This window comes from Lycium ferocissimum, chromosome 7 (assembly GCF_029784015.1).
Source record: "Lycium ferocissimum isolate CSIRO_LF1 chromosome 7, AGI_CSIRO_Lferr_CH_V1, whole genome shotgun sequence".
In the NCBI taxonomy this organism is placed as follows: domain Eukaryota; kingdom Viridiplantae; phylum Streptophyta; class Magnoliopsida; order Solanales; family Solanaceae; genus Lycium; species Lycium ferocissimum.
Window position 1 is genome coordinate 41,586,683 of NC_081348.1, and position 14,305 is coordinate 41,600,987.

General features: G+C 32.2%; 3 protein-coding genes across 3 annotated transcripts; all 3 read left to right on the plus strand.

Moving 5' to 3' along the window:
• Nucleotides 1–1,432: 1,432 nt before the first annotated feature.
• On the plus strand, nucleotides 1,433–2,014 carry LOC132062853 (auxin-responsive protein SAUR21-like). The gene has a single exon (XM_059455330.1). It carries the CDS (start codon nucleotides 1,523–1,525, stop codon nucleotides 1,817–1,819), a length of 297 nt encoding a protein of 98 aa, XP_059311313.1. The 5' UTR covers nucleotides 1,433–1,522; the 3' UTR covers nucleotides 1,820–2,014.
• Nucleotides 2,015–5,968: 3,954 nt separating this feature from the next.
• LOC132062854 (auxin-responsive protein SAUR21-like) lies at nucleotides 5,969–6,278 on the plus strand. The gene has a single exon (XM_059455331.1). The coding sequence runs from the start codon at nucleotides 5,969–5,971 to the stop codon at nucleotides 6,239–6,241; it is 273 nt and encodes a 90-aa protein (XP_059311314.1). The 3' UTR covers nucleotides 6,242–6,278.
• Nucleotides 6,279–11,273: 4,995 nt separating this feature from the next.
• LOC132065099 (auxin-responsive protein SAUR21-like) lies at nucleotides 11,274–12,017 on the plus strand. Its single transcript, XM_059458334.1, has one exon. The coding sequence runs from the start codon at nucleotides 11,406–11,408 to the stop codon at nucleotides 11,706–11,708; it is 303 nt and encodes a 100-aa protein (XP_059314317.1). The 5' UTR covers nucleotides 11,274–11,405; the 3' UTR covers nucleotides 11,709–12,017.
• The last annotated feature ends 2,288 nt before the right edge of the window (nucleotides 12,018–14,305 follow it).

The following is a 14,305-nucleotide window of genomic DNA, read 5'->3' on the forward strand; positions in this document are numbered from 1 at the left end:
AGAGGCAACATCAAATTGTATTAGGGGCCGGGGATGTTGTTTTTATGTTTGGTCGTGTTTTGGACACAAACATTAATATGGATGAAAAAAATGTCCAAGTTGGAAACAATGGCCGAATGACGGCAAGGCATGCCAAAATTCAGGAATAGCAAATGCAAGTGGATATATGCTTGAAATGCTCATTTTATATAACTTATCTTTACACTTACATATAATTATTCATAATAAGTGAAATTAGTACTCTCTCTATCCCACTTTATGCGATACACTTTCCTTCTTAGAGCTTATGACTTTTGGCTTATTTTTGTTATTTTGGCTTAAAAACAAGTGCTTAAAAATATTTTTTTATTATGCCCAAACACTACAAAAGTGCTTAGGAGTTATTTTGGCTTAACATCACCTAAAATAAGCCCATCCAAACAGGCTCTTAGTCTGTCCAAAAAGAATGATACATTTCTTTATTTAGAAATAATTTAACATAAAACTTTCCCTTTTACCCTTAATGAAATGATTTACAACCACACAAATATTTATGACTTGTTTTAGACCACAAGTTTCAAACGTCTTCCTTTCTTTCTTAAATTCCGTGCATAGTCAGACTATATCATATAAATTGGGACTGATTCACTGAGAGAATAATAATTAACTTGAAAAATAAGGCACTTAACCTGCTAGCTACAATAAGTTAATTGAACATGACCATATATATAAGTTAAATATCTCTCGTAGTATATATTCAAGCATCAAAAAGTTAGTCATTACCATCTTTGCCACACCTCGTTCCTCCCTAAGATTGGTACTTAGTTCAAAATTGGAACAATCGAGTTTTGTCAAAAATATAATTTATGTGACACTTTCATTTTTTTTTTATCTCAAATTGAAAGTCACCTTTCTATATTTAAAAATAATTTAATTTTAAAATTTTTATTTTCCCTGAATGAGATGCTATCACCATAAGTATCTAAGATTTGATTTACACCACAATTTTCAAAAATCTTAATTATTCAGTGCCACATCAATTGAAATGGAGGGAGTATTGTATTATATGGCTACTTACTAGCTATAACTCAAAGTTCTCCAGAAAACTCAATGCTAGTACATCTAAAAACTTGTTGAAGAGTAAAGCATGACTATTCAATAATATTCATAGTAAAGAAATTGTAACAATCTCATTACATATGCCTCTGGGGAAGATTTTTCTATTGTTTCTGAATGCAATAAGTTCGTAGAAACAAGTAGGCTCCTTAACCACTACAGAGTGATGTCTTCACAGGGAATTGAATATTTAATTTTTATTATTATTGAACAAATGAGCAAAGCCCATGTGAAGTAGGGCCTCCCTCACAAGGCAGCTAATATAAGTACATAACCTTTCCAGTCCAAACTCCAAACAATTCAGAATATTCCAATTATCAAACACCTTTGGTCCATTCGTCTCAAGTACAAGTTCCACTTCAATCACTGTCGATCAAATTAAACACCTACTACTTAATTACCTTCAATATCAAAAAGTGATCATATCATGGGTATTCGTTTGCTATCTATGATTTCCGGTGTCAAGCAATTCAACAAATTGCACTCTATTCTTACAAGGAATCAAATTTCAGATGTTCCAAAAGGACATTTTGCAGTTTATGTGGGAGAAACAGAGAAGAAGCGATACGTGGTTCCTATTGCATACTTAAATCAGCCTTCGTTCCAAGAATTGCTACGAAAATCAGAGGAAGAATTCGGGTTTCATCATCCGATGGGTGGCCTCACAATTCCCTGTAACGAGGATGCTTTTTTTCATGTCACTTCTCGATTGAACCGGGCTTAAGTGATTCTTCTTTTAATTTTCTATAAGTATAATATTTTTTCCTCTTGCCATGCAAGAGCTGTAAATTTATGGGCAAAGCCTTTCCACTGTCTCATACTGTTGAGAGAAATACTGGAAAGGAAAACATACAATCAAATTTATACCATTCTTCATTATTGTCGTCAGAAAAGATTTGAGTTTTATAAGACTACCTTAATTTTTACACAGCCGGTCAGTGCAGTTTAACTTTTTAGAATACGTTACGTACCATTTTTTTTAATCATATGTATATCATAGACCTCTGATTACCTTATAAGTAGCCTAGCAAGTTATTTAAATATTTTCTAAAATATCCGTACACAGAAGTTAAACTCCGTCGAAAGGTAAATCCTTTCTTCCATTTAAAGATAAAATATCAAGATTTTGCTATGTCCAATAATGGGTTCAAATTTAACTAATAGTAACACTGATCAACGCTGCGCGCTATGCGCTGCTGGATGCTCTCTTTCGTTATCCACTAGGAATATTTGCGGTGGGAAAACAGTATGGAGAAGAATATACTCACTAATTTGATTAATTCCTAATTAAGTACTTAACTGTGTCATCGGAGAGGAGCTTTGGAACAAAGTTAAAAGTTGTCTTTGTGTGGCATATAGATCATGTGTTCAAACCATGAGATCTGTCACGTACTGATGCACTATTCAAGGTATATAGGTTGACGAGTGCGGCCCTTCGTTGATGTTTCGTGCATCGGCTACTATATTTTTTTTTTCTTTACAATGTCGTTAATTACACTGGCAATAATTTATGAAATCGATGGGTTCTTTTTGTATAGAAATCATGAGAAGCTAGCAGAGTAGTCCACATAGAAATTCTTTTAATTTATTCTAAGTATAGTAAGTCACGCTGATTAATGATTATGTTTAGGTGGAATTTCAATCATTTTCATTTTTTTATTATATGGATCTGGGTTGCGGAATTGGAATAAAAGATGTCAAAGCACTTCTGTATAACTGTTGAGTAATTGTCAAGAAATTTCTTTAAATCCATTTTTTCTTTTTGCAGAATTAATAATAAGGAAATCTAATTATTGAACAGCGACAGCAGTGACTGGTTTAGAGTCGTAGACTAATAGATTTGAACTTGCAACAACATTAATTAGATGAAGTAAAGCTATATATCCCGTAAGAAATTATAATCGTAAGTAATGCCAACTCTCAACGATTTTTTAGATTCCTTCACATTTGTTCGCAAATGTAAAGTCGTCTCCTGTCCACAATATTGAGAAATTCTTTATTCATTTTTTATTTCGTAAAAATTATTAATAATTATACTAAAAAAAAAATAAAAAAAAAAGTCACGCTGATTGTAGTTATATAGAAAATGGTTCCAATCATTTGATCTTTTATTTTCTGGATCTGTATCACAAATTCTGTGATATTGATGTATGAAGTTCTATTCATTTTAAATGGAACATGTGAAAGCACTACTGTATTAGTAGTAGTTATAATTAAGATAAAATCCTCTCTTTCTTAAAAAAAAACCTTATTTTCTAAGATTTTGCACCGCTCTCGCCCAAGGTTGCATGCGGATTGTCTATGATACCATCTATATCAGTTCAAGTCCACTAATGATATTATCCACGGCTTTAAAATGTATTAGTAGAGTCTAAGACTTTTTTGCCGATATATGAAACATAAATCAAACTAAAAATTTCTTCGGAAATTGAAAGAACGCTGACAAACTCTAACAAATTGTGTGGCGCAGCTTATTTATTGCCTTAGCTAGTAGCCTGGTATATTTGGATAAGCCATATATGAATCTGCAGGCACAATAATAGCTTATGATAAATCATAAATGCTCAAATTCTTTTTCATTTCCTTGATCCGGCAACTTCGTAGTAGTAGCTCGTCACAGAATAGTTAATGTGTACCATAAATTTAAAATCATATATACGCGGAGAATTAAATTATGTACAAAGGAATATACATACAGGTAGTAATTTTGGTCAATTTAAGCAATTTATTTATTTTTCAGTCGTTACTTAATAAAATGTTCATGTTCAAACTTATAGTACGGAATTTATGTTTGTTCACACTTAGAAGTTCTTTTATCGTCTTTTTTATTTTCATTTCTTTCGTTGCAAGTCACCCAAGTAATACTGCTTAGATTTTGTCTTTCACAATGTTAAAGAGATTACAAAAGCTGATAGTATAGTAGTGACCATAATGTTGAAGATATCATAAATGAATTAAAGTGTACTATCTCTAATAACATAATCTTTCGGATGAGACAATTTCACACTTCAATATGATACATATCAAATTAGATGTATCTTAGGTTCCATTCGAGTCTCAAATCATTAACAACATTAATGTGCTTGTCTCATTAAGAAAAAGAATCAGCAACCCCCCCATCCCTGATTCCCCCAGCCCCAACGGGAAGGAGCGTGTTAAAAATATTAAGTTTACACTTTTTAAATAAGATCAAACAATTCACGATATTCAAATGCTCACCAAATGGCAGAAATAGTAAAACTAAAACTCATAGAGATACTATTTTCATGCAAGTTGCTACTAGTTAGGAACATAAGTTGAAAATTCAACACGAAGAATAATAAGCAGAACACAAGTTGTTGTGCTCCCATATGTTTGAAAATTCAACACCAAAACATATGCATGTGGGCATGCAGTTATTTCCGCAGAGGAGGCACGTAGGAATTTGCACCAAAAGTTATCTTTAGATCATAAATGACTTCACAACTTTTTGGAGAACTTGAAGATACTTCTTAAGGTACATAGAACTTTCGTGGAGAACCCCAACGACAAGAAGGCAGTATGGGAGTTGCAATTTGATAGAAAAGAATTAGAGTGCAACATATATACATCTTTTAGGGGCCCGAAATGTTGGTTTGATATTTTGGTCATATGCTTTGATACAAGCAATAATATGGATAAACATGACCAAAATAGAACAATTGGCGAATAGTGGCCACCGTCATCACCAAAATTCAGGAATAGATAAGATAATCAAGTGGATGGAAGAGTAGAAACCCTCCAAAGTGTTTGCATTTATGCCACAAAAAGATCATTATTCCTCTAAATTTGGCTGAGCTCGAAGTCCAAAAACTATCTAGCTTTGTTAAAGTCAAAATTAACACTTACTTTTTGGAATATGAACTTTCTGTTAAATTGACTCGACGGAGAATTCGAAATAATCCATCAAACAATTGAGTCAATACGGATTGCAATATTGTAGCAATGTGACGGGTCAAAATGCAATCCAAATATTCAAAATCAAATTTGGAGATTGAGAATTATGTAAATTTGAGGGAATTTAAAGCTAATGATTTAAAAAAAAACATACGTAAGCTTCTACTCTTCTTAATTTTTTCAAAAAGGAAAATAAAATAGGAGCAAATGTTCGGTCATGTTGGATAGAGTGAGTTATGACATATTATTTGAGTTCTCATGTGTTTCAGGTCATGCCAATTTATTGGCAACCCCAAAATTGGATAACCATAGTTAGTGTTTTGTTACGTAACACATACAAAACTTGTTATTCTATTCTCCAATAAAAGTTCCGTGATCTTGAGACCCCAAAAAATGGATAAATTCCTTTTGTTGGGAACGCATACAAAATTTGTATTCTAGTCTTTGCAAGCTCCTGATCTTGGCACGCCCTACTATAATCAAGACAATCACATTAAAGAAACATATATGGCTTGAAGTCTCAGGGTATTTGATACCTTTTCCACTGGTCCTCTGTACTAGGAACTTAAATTCACTTGTGAAATCTTACTATGTACGATCACCTATCTGGCTATTTCCGAGGCATCAACGACAGCAACTCACAATGCAATAACTTCGAAGGATTACAGTATAGTGGGCTGATCAATTATTCACAGGGAATTGGATATGTTAATTTTTTTTTGTTGATGATAGCAATATAACCATACTGCAAAGCCATGTGAAGTGGGGCCCGTCTCACATGAGACCAATAGTCCGCAAGGACAGCATGTATACCTGCGGTGGCAACATATTGCAAGGTAACTACCTATAAATATAAGCCTTTCCAGTGCAAACTTCAGAACAAAAAAAAATTCCAAATCATCAAAGTGCACTATTCCTCTAAACAGCTTCCAGTTACCTTCAATATCTAGATCTAGTCATGGGTATACGTTTACCATCCATGATTTCCAGTGTGAAGCAATTCCACAAATTGCACTCTGTTGTTACTAGGAATCATATTTCAGATGTACCAAAAGGACATTTTGCAGTTTATGTGGTTCCTATTGCATACTTGAATCATCCTTCGTTTCAGGCTTTGTTAACGAAAGCAGAGGAAGAATTTGGGTTTCAACATCCAATGGGAGGTCTCACAATACCCTGCAATGAGGATGCATTTTTTCATGTCACTTCTCGATTGAACACTTCTTTATAATATGAAGAAGCCATTAAGATGCATCATTAGTGACAGATTATATATTAGAGCTTAGTGTTGATCTCTTTCATTAATTTTTTCCTCCTGCAATGCAGGAGCTGTAAATTTATGTGCATAGCCTTTTCACTGGTGGCTCATAATGTTGAGAGAATTGGAAAGGAAAGCATACAATCAATTTTTTCACAATTTATTCATTGTCTTCGACAAAGATACAAGTTGTTTATACTGCCAGTTTAATTAGTACTTACTGCTTAATTTTTTACATTACCAATGCAATTTAACCTTTTGACCATAAATTATTTTTATCAAATTTGTCTCAATTTATGTGGCATGGTTTGAATTTCTAGAGTCTAATTTTTAATTTTGACTATAAATTCGAACATGAAATCTTTAACTTTTCTGAGATAAAATTTATATATTTCGAAATACGTAAAAGTACTATAAATCACAATAATTGATAATCTAAACTATTTAAAAGACATATGAAAAGATTGTGGTAACTCTTGAAATCCAAAAGGTAACGCATAAATTACAGGAAGTAGCGCGCACCCCGTTTTCGCTAACTTTTTATGTATGGAAGTGAGTTTTGCAAGCATCTTTGTTTCAGCAAAAACAAAAGTGAGTTTTGCCGAGTTTGTCCAAAGAGAAATTCCTTTAATTATATTTGTTCTGATATGATCACTATAATAAGTCGCGCTAATAATTATTTTGATGGAAATTTCAATCAATTTTATTTTTGTATTATCTGGATCTGAGTCACAGATTTGGAATACTAGATGTGATCAAAGCATTTCTATATTAAAGTACTTGTCATGAATTTTCTTTTCTCGTTCAGATCAACCTTATACTATTCAAATCTGTATTTTTTCCCTTTGAGTATTAATAATATTATGGAAATCTAAAATAGCAGTGACTTATACTGATAGACTACTAGATTTGAGCCTGTTACTATGATTAGATTTTACAAAGATATAATTCTGAGTAATGCCTATAATTTTGGATTCCTTCACATTTGTTCGTAAATGTAAAATTGTCTCCTGTCCACAATATGAAGGAATTCTTTTATTTATTTATTTTATCGTTCATAATGATTACTAGTAATAATTCTACAAAAATATAGTCACACCGTTTATATTTATGTAGATAATGGTTCCTATATCATTTGACCAGTTTTTATTGCCTGGATTTGTATCACGAATTGCCTGATATTGATATGTATATGTACTTTCAATTTATACTGTAAATGAAACATGTGAAAGCACTACTGTGTATTAGTTAATTAAGATTATCTTTCTTATTATCAAAATGTTCGTAACTTTTTATTTCATATAATTAAGAGATGAAGAGAAACTGGTCCGAATAACAATGATATTTATACTCGTAACACTACATATTATTACTTACAAGGCCTACCGTTACCATCATAAAGTAGTGTTTATACCTAACTAATTGATTCATGATATGTATTTGAACATATACAATTATCACTTAATAATGGGTAATTAATTTATATTCTTAATTCATAAATTACTTAACCATGATAAGTTAGAATATATTTGATGTAAACATGTGATGCGGATAAATATTTATCTAACCTTTGTTGTGTTGTCGAAAAATAAATCAAACAAGAATTTCTTCGTAATTTTAAGAACGCTGACAAGCTCTAAGAAATTGGTAACTTATTTATGAAGCATGATCTATTTGCAGGCACACACAAAATGGCTTATATATGATAAAGTCATGAATGTGCCTAATTCTTTTTCATTTCCTTCCGGCGACTTCTTCGTAGTAACTTGATGCTGAATTATGTATTTTATAAATTTAAAATCATATATACGCGGTGCAAATTATATTATGTAAAAAGGAATATACAGATAGGTAGTGATTTTGGTCAATTTAAGCAATTTATTTTATTTGAAGTCGTTACTTTTGGGTTGTCCATTCAAACAAATACTAGTACGGAATTCGTGCTTGTTCACATTTAGGGATTCTTTTTTGCCTTTTCATTTCCTTTTGTTATTAATCAAATTAATTAGATTTATTTAGGTTTTTTCTTTCATGTAATCTCTCTATCAGTTTAAACTTTTAAATGAAATGATTATACATTTCAACATGATATCAGAAAGATTTTGAATTCGAGTATCATATATATTTCACGTGCTTGACCATAAATTAAAATAAAAAATCGTGCCCGCTCGTAAGCGGCGTGTGGAAAATATAATTATTAAATAAATAAAAGTTTATTCTTGTTAACAATTTATACTTTTAGATAGACGGCCACACACTTCTATCGTTTGAAATGGTGGAGTAAAATACTCGTAGAAGTATAGTTTTCATGCAAGTTGCCACTAGTTGGAAACCTAATTAGAAAATTCAAGACCACGAATAATCAGCAGAACACAATTGTTTAAGCTGCCATACCTGACACAAAACTGTGACGATATTAGCAAAAGTGGAGATAATGGCTTTAGCATTACCAAATTACATGCATGTGGGCATTTATTTGCACGGAGGAAAAGTTTGTAAGCAATGAACTTGGACGTAGGAATTTGCACCAAATATTATCTTTAGATAATGACTTCACAACTTAGGAAAATAGGAAGATACTTGATAGTGACTTCACAAATTACATGTACTTCTAAGGATTCCAACTTAATTCACCAACGACAAGAAGGCAGCATGGGAGTTGCAATTTGTTAGGGAAAAAGATAATGCGCAACATACATCTTTCACAGAATTATTTAAGAGGCCCAAAATGTTGGTATTCATATTTATTCATGTTGTGACACAAACAATAAATGGATAAACATGACCAAAATGGAAACAGTGGGCAAATAGTGGTATATTACCATCTTATGGCCACCGTCATCACCAGCATGCCAAAATTCAGGAATAGACGGAAAATCAAGTGGATGGCAGAGTAGAACAAATCTCCAAGTAATTGTATTCCTGCCCCAAAAAGACCATTCTTGTCCCAAAAGTTGGCACTTAATTCAAAGTCCTAGCTATTTAGTTTTGCTAAAACTTAGAGGTGACAAAATGTAATCTGCCTAACCCGTCTAAGTTAAACGTGAGTGATCATGATGCATTTGTTGACTTCATTGAACGGAGAATCCGAAATAACTTATTAAATTATTGGGTAAAAAGTAAAAATTGATCGAAATAGTGCAACGTGACGAGTCGAGGGAGTAACCAAAATGACTCAATAAAAAACCAAGTGAATTAAAATACCCCAAAAAAAAAAAGTTACAAAACTACCTTTCAAATTTCACGGAGACGGAAGATTTCGCGCTAAAGTTTTTTTTTTTCTTTGAAAAATATAGCGAGCACTAAAAAACAATTTTGGTAAACTTTTTTTTTTTGCAACACTTAGTGTGTTTTTTCATACTTTGACCAATGATTAGTCGTGTGTAAAAATGTCAATATTTTATATAGAACCTAATAGTACAATAATGTAGGCTCAATACATCAAGGATACGTAGACGTTCGGATAGTTATTTTAGGGGTTGAAAAGGTGCCTAAGTAAGTTTTGTTTGAAAAAACTTAGTGTTTTTTCCAACTTTGACCAACGATTAGTCGTGTGTCAAGATTCGAAAATATTTTATATAGAACTTACAATAATGTAGGCTCAATACATCAAGGATACGTAGACGTTCGGATAGTCATTTTAGGGGTTGAAAAAGCGAAGTAAGTTTTATTTGGAAACTTTAGGTGTTTTATTTTTAAGATTTTGATTTAAGCGTATTATTTTTTAATCAAGACATAACTTTATTTTTAATATAAGTATAATTCTAAAAAATATAGGGAGAAAAACTAGTTGTAAAGTGGTCAAACTTTAGATGGTCATAACTTTGCGCTCGGACGTCCGATTTACGCGATTTTTTTTTGATTTTGGGTATTTTTCCGATATCTATGCTGACAAACGCCGCAAGATGGTTTGGCCGAGCCGATTTTTTTAAAAAAAACACCTTTTATCCCATTCAATTTCAATTTTCCCCCAAATTGCCGTGAAATTTTCTTTTATTTACTTATAATATGATGATACGCAATAGATTTCAACGTAAAAATCCGGGTAATGTACCGTTTGTGAATGTCAATTTCACTTCGTGGTTTCAATTTTTGAAATAAAGTGACTAATTTTCTCGACATATAAAGTTGCAGCCAAACACTAAGTTTTTTTCAAACAAAACTTACTTCGGGAACCTTTTCAACCCCTAAAATGACGATCAGACGTCTACGTATCCTTGATGTATTGAGCCTACATTATTGTACGCAAAAAATATCGGGTTCTATATAAAATATTGAAATTAATCATTCTCTAAGTGTTTGCAAAAAAAAAAAAAAAAAAAAAACATTTTTTTCCATTATAAGCTTAATTCTCGTGAACGCTTTTAACTAGCGCAAAGATGCAACGCTAAAGGTAGTTTTGTAACATTTTTTTTGTTGGGGTATTTTGGTTCAAAATGGTTTTTCTGGGGGCATTTTGGTTCCGGACTCCGAGTCAAGGTGCAACCCAAACATACAAAATCAAATTTGAAGATTGAAAAATATATAACTTTCACTCTTTTTTTGAAAAAGCAAAAATTAAAAAGGAACAAAGATTAGATAATAATGGGCGGGTTGGATTATTTGCTATAATTCTGCGGCATAACACTTTATTCTAGTCTTTGCAAGTTCCTAGCCTAGCACGCGCTACAACATTAAAAATTCAGAGGTCCTCTGTAGTAGGAACTTAAATTCATATCTCTTGTTAATTTTTTTCCATTGTAAGACCACCTAATTCTCAGGCAACACGCATTGTAACTATAGCAAACCATAATGCAATACAATAGGCGTAACTTCGAAGAATACTATAGTGGACGCTGACATTATTCACAGGGAATTGGGTATGTTAAAATATTTTGTTGATGAGCAATATGAGCCATGTGAAGTAGGGCCCTTATCACATTAGACCAATTGTCCACAAGGACAGCTTACCTGCGTTGGCAACATATTGCAAGCACCTACTATAAATATAGCATTTCCATTACTGCAAACTTCAGAACAAGAACAATTTGCAAATCATCAAACCCCTTTAATTAGTGCATTATTCCTCTAAACAAGTTCCAGTTCAATTACAATCCCATCCAACACCAAAACTTACTTTCAGTATCAAGATCTAGTCATGGGTATTATTCGTTTACCATCTATGATTTCTAGTGTGAAGCAATTCCATAAATTGCATTCTGTTATTAAGAGAAATCATATTTCAGATGTTCCAAAAGGATATTTTGCAGTTTACGTGGGAGAAACAGAGAAGAAGCGATACGTGGTTCCTATTGCATACTTGAATCACACTTCCTTCCAGGAATTGCTTCAAAAAGCAGAGGAAGAATTTGGGTTTCAACATCCAATGGGTGGTCTCACAATACCCTGCAATGAGGACGCATTTTTTCATGTCACTTCTCGATTGATGAACAGTTTATGAAATGAAGAAGCAATTAAGATGCAGCATTAGTGACTGATTATATTAGAGCTTAGTGTTTAATTTTTCATTTATTTTTTCCTCTTGCCATGCAAGAGAGGTAATTTTATGTACAAAGCCTTTCCACCGGCTCACATTGTTTTTTGGGAACCGGAAAGGAAAGCATACAATCAATTTTTTTACCAATTCTCAAAATGGAATCCCAAATTCTTTAAATACTTTTAATTGTCTTTTAATTTGTTTAATGTATATGGTTAGTCAAAATATTTACAGGGGAAATTCTTTTTATTTTCTAAATCTAAAATTTACAGAGTGGCAAAGCATTGATGTAGCAGTGTAGCTTATGACATATGATAAAAAAATAATTCTGAAATATAGTAATTACAGTTGTAATAAGTAAAGTTAACGACCAATAGCAAATGAGAGAATATCCAATATAACCCAAGTCATTCCTCAGGTTAAATAGCATGTGAAATCAAATTACTTCTGACGCGACTAATGGGAATCATTTTATAAAATCCAATACAAAGAGTAATTCTCTAGAAAGCTTAACCGAATTAGTATAGGCCTGCTGACCCACACTAGCCTGAGAGTAGGAACCTGCTGGTCTGAAATTCTGTTTCTTCTGATCATTCCTGAACTGTGGGGTATAATTCTCTTTTTCATTTGAATTCTCCTAGCAATATCTTTGGAAGGGGCTCGAAATTTCCCTTTGCTGCTTCGAGTGAATAGAATCTCTATAGCCAGCTATAGTACATACGTATTAATTTAGTATATGCTGCTATCTATACTACCTATCATAAATCATTTATTATATTAAATAGTATAGTTCTGGAAGTAGAAATAACGACTTTACGTTGCCATGTGATCAGAAGCTAACACACACAAAAAGACTGGAAAAGAAGAAGAACTCCAGAGTGAGATACTTCTACACAATTAATATTTGGAGTTGGAAACACGCACCAACAAATTAATAAACCTAATTAGTCATGACTTCATAAGTGCATGTACTTATAATTAAGGACATGTGCTCTTTACATAACCCCCGGAATGAGAAGAAATAAGTACCAAATGGCTAAGGGTATTGCAATTTCACTATATCTTTTTTGTGTGCATAAAAGCATATTTTATTAGAAAAAAGTTCACTTTGACTTAGTTATAAAGAGTTTTAAGTTCTACAAATACATTAATGGTATAAAAAATACATATTTACATAATTAATTCACTTATAAGATAGTAGTTATATATAAGAAGTAATTGATAAAATATAATAAAAGTGGTAACTTACCATTATGAGTAGTCAATTCGTAACATGAATCTTTTACAGAATTATTTAAGGGCAAGAGTTGGTGCAATACTGCATGTTCTCTTTCTTTATCTGCAAGGAATATTTACGGTTAAATGTATATTAATGTTCTGACAATAATTTGTGAATCGGTGGGTTATCTAGGCTAACTTAATTGTACGGCTGCTGCAAGTTCAGTTTGTTCACATTATAAACAAATTAATTCAATTCAGCTTTTTTAGTTGTGATCTGTACCAAAGAGATTCTGTAAGATTGATAAGTCTTCCCCCATCAGTTTATTTTGATTAGAAAATCTGTCAAAGTCAACTCTCTATTACTGTTAAGAAGCATTGCATTAATTCCTCTTTCAATTATAAATATAGTACTTCGATCTTTACATTATCTTTTGCATTTCCCTTGGGCGACTTCTTCGGACTAACTTAACGCTGAATAATACTCCCTCCATTCCAAAATAAGTGTCCTTTTAGGCTTCTTATTTTGTTCCAAAATAAGTGACACTTTAGAATTTCAAGAAGAAATTAATTATATTCTTCCAAACTTACCCTTATTGAATCATTAAATAACTTTTTTTTTCTAAGCATTAATTAGGGATAAGTTGGTAAAAACACTCCTAATTTTCTAGAAGTGAGCAATTTCTTAAGGGGTGTGCATGAGCTAAAAGAGACACTTACTTTGGAATGGAGGGAGTATAAATGTACATTGAATACATACGTATAAGTATTAGTTCGATCTGGTCCATTGTAATTAATTAGTTCATCACTATATATTTCATGAAATCATTGGGTTGTTTAGTCTAATTTCTAAGTACAGAATTCGTGTTTGTTCACATTTAGGATTCCTGTTGAATTCCTTAATTTCATTTATTATTCATGAGAATTATATTCATATTTTTTTTTCCACTAGTTAACTGGAATCCAAAATTAACTCGTGATGTTGGTCAAATATTGTGATCCAACTACATGTACTTGTAAGAACTTGCAATTTGCTGATAACGGCAATGAGAAAATAGGAGAGTGCAGGTATGGGAGTTGCAATTTGATATAAAAGAGTATTTTTCCCCATATTGTGATATTTACATAAATTAAAGAGGGCAACATCAATCTTTTACAGAACATTTTAGGACCCGAGATGTTGTTTTATATTTGGTCTATGTTTTGACACAAACATTTATATGGATGCTAGCATTTCCAAAGTTTGAAACAATTGGGAACAGTGGTGTTATCATCAGCTTAGGACCATTTCCAACCAACAAAGCAAGCCAAATTTCAGGAAAATAATATGCTAAGTGGGTGTC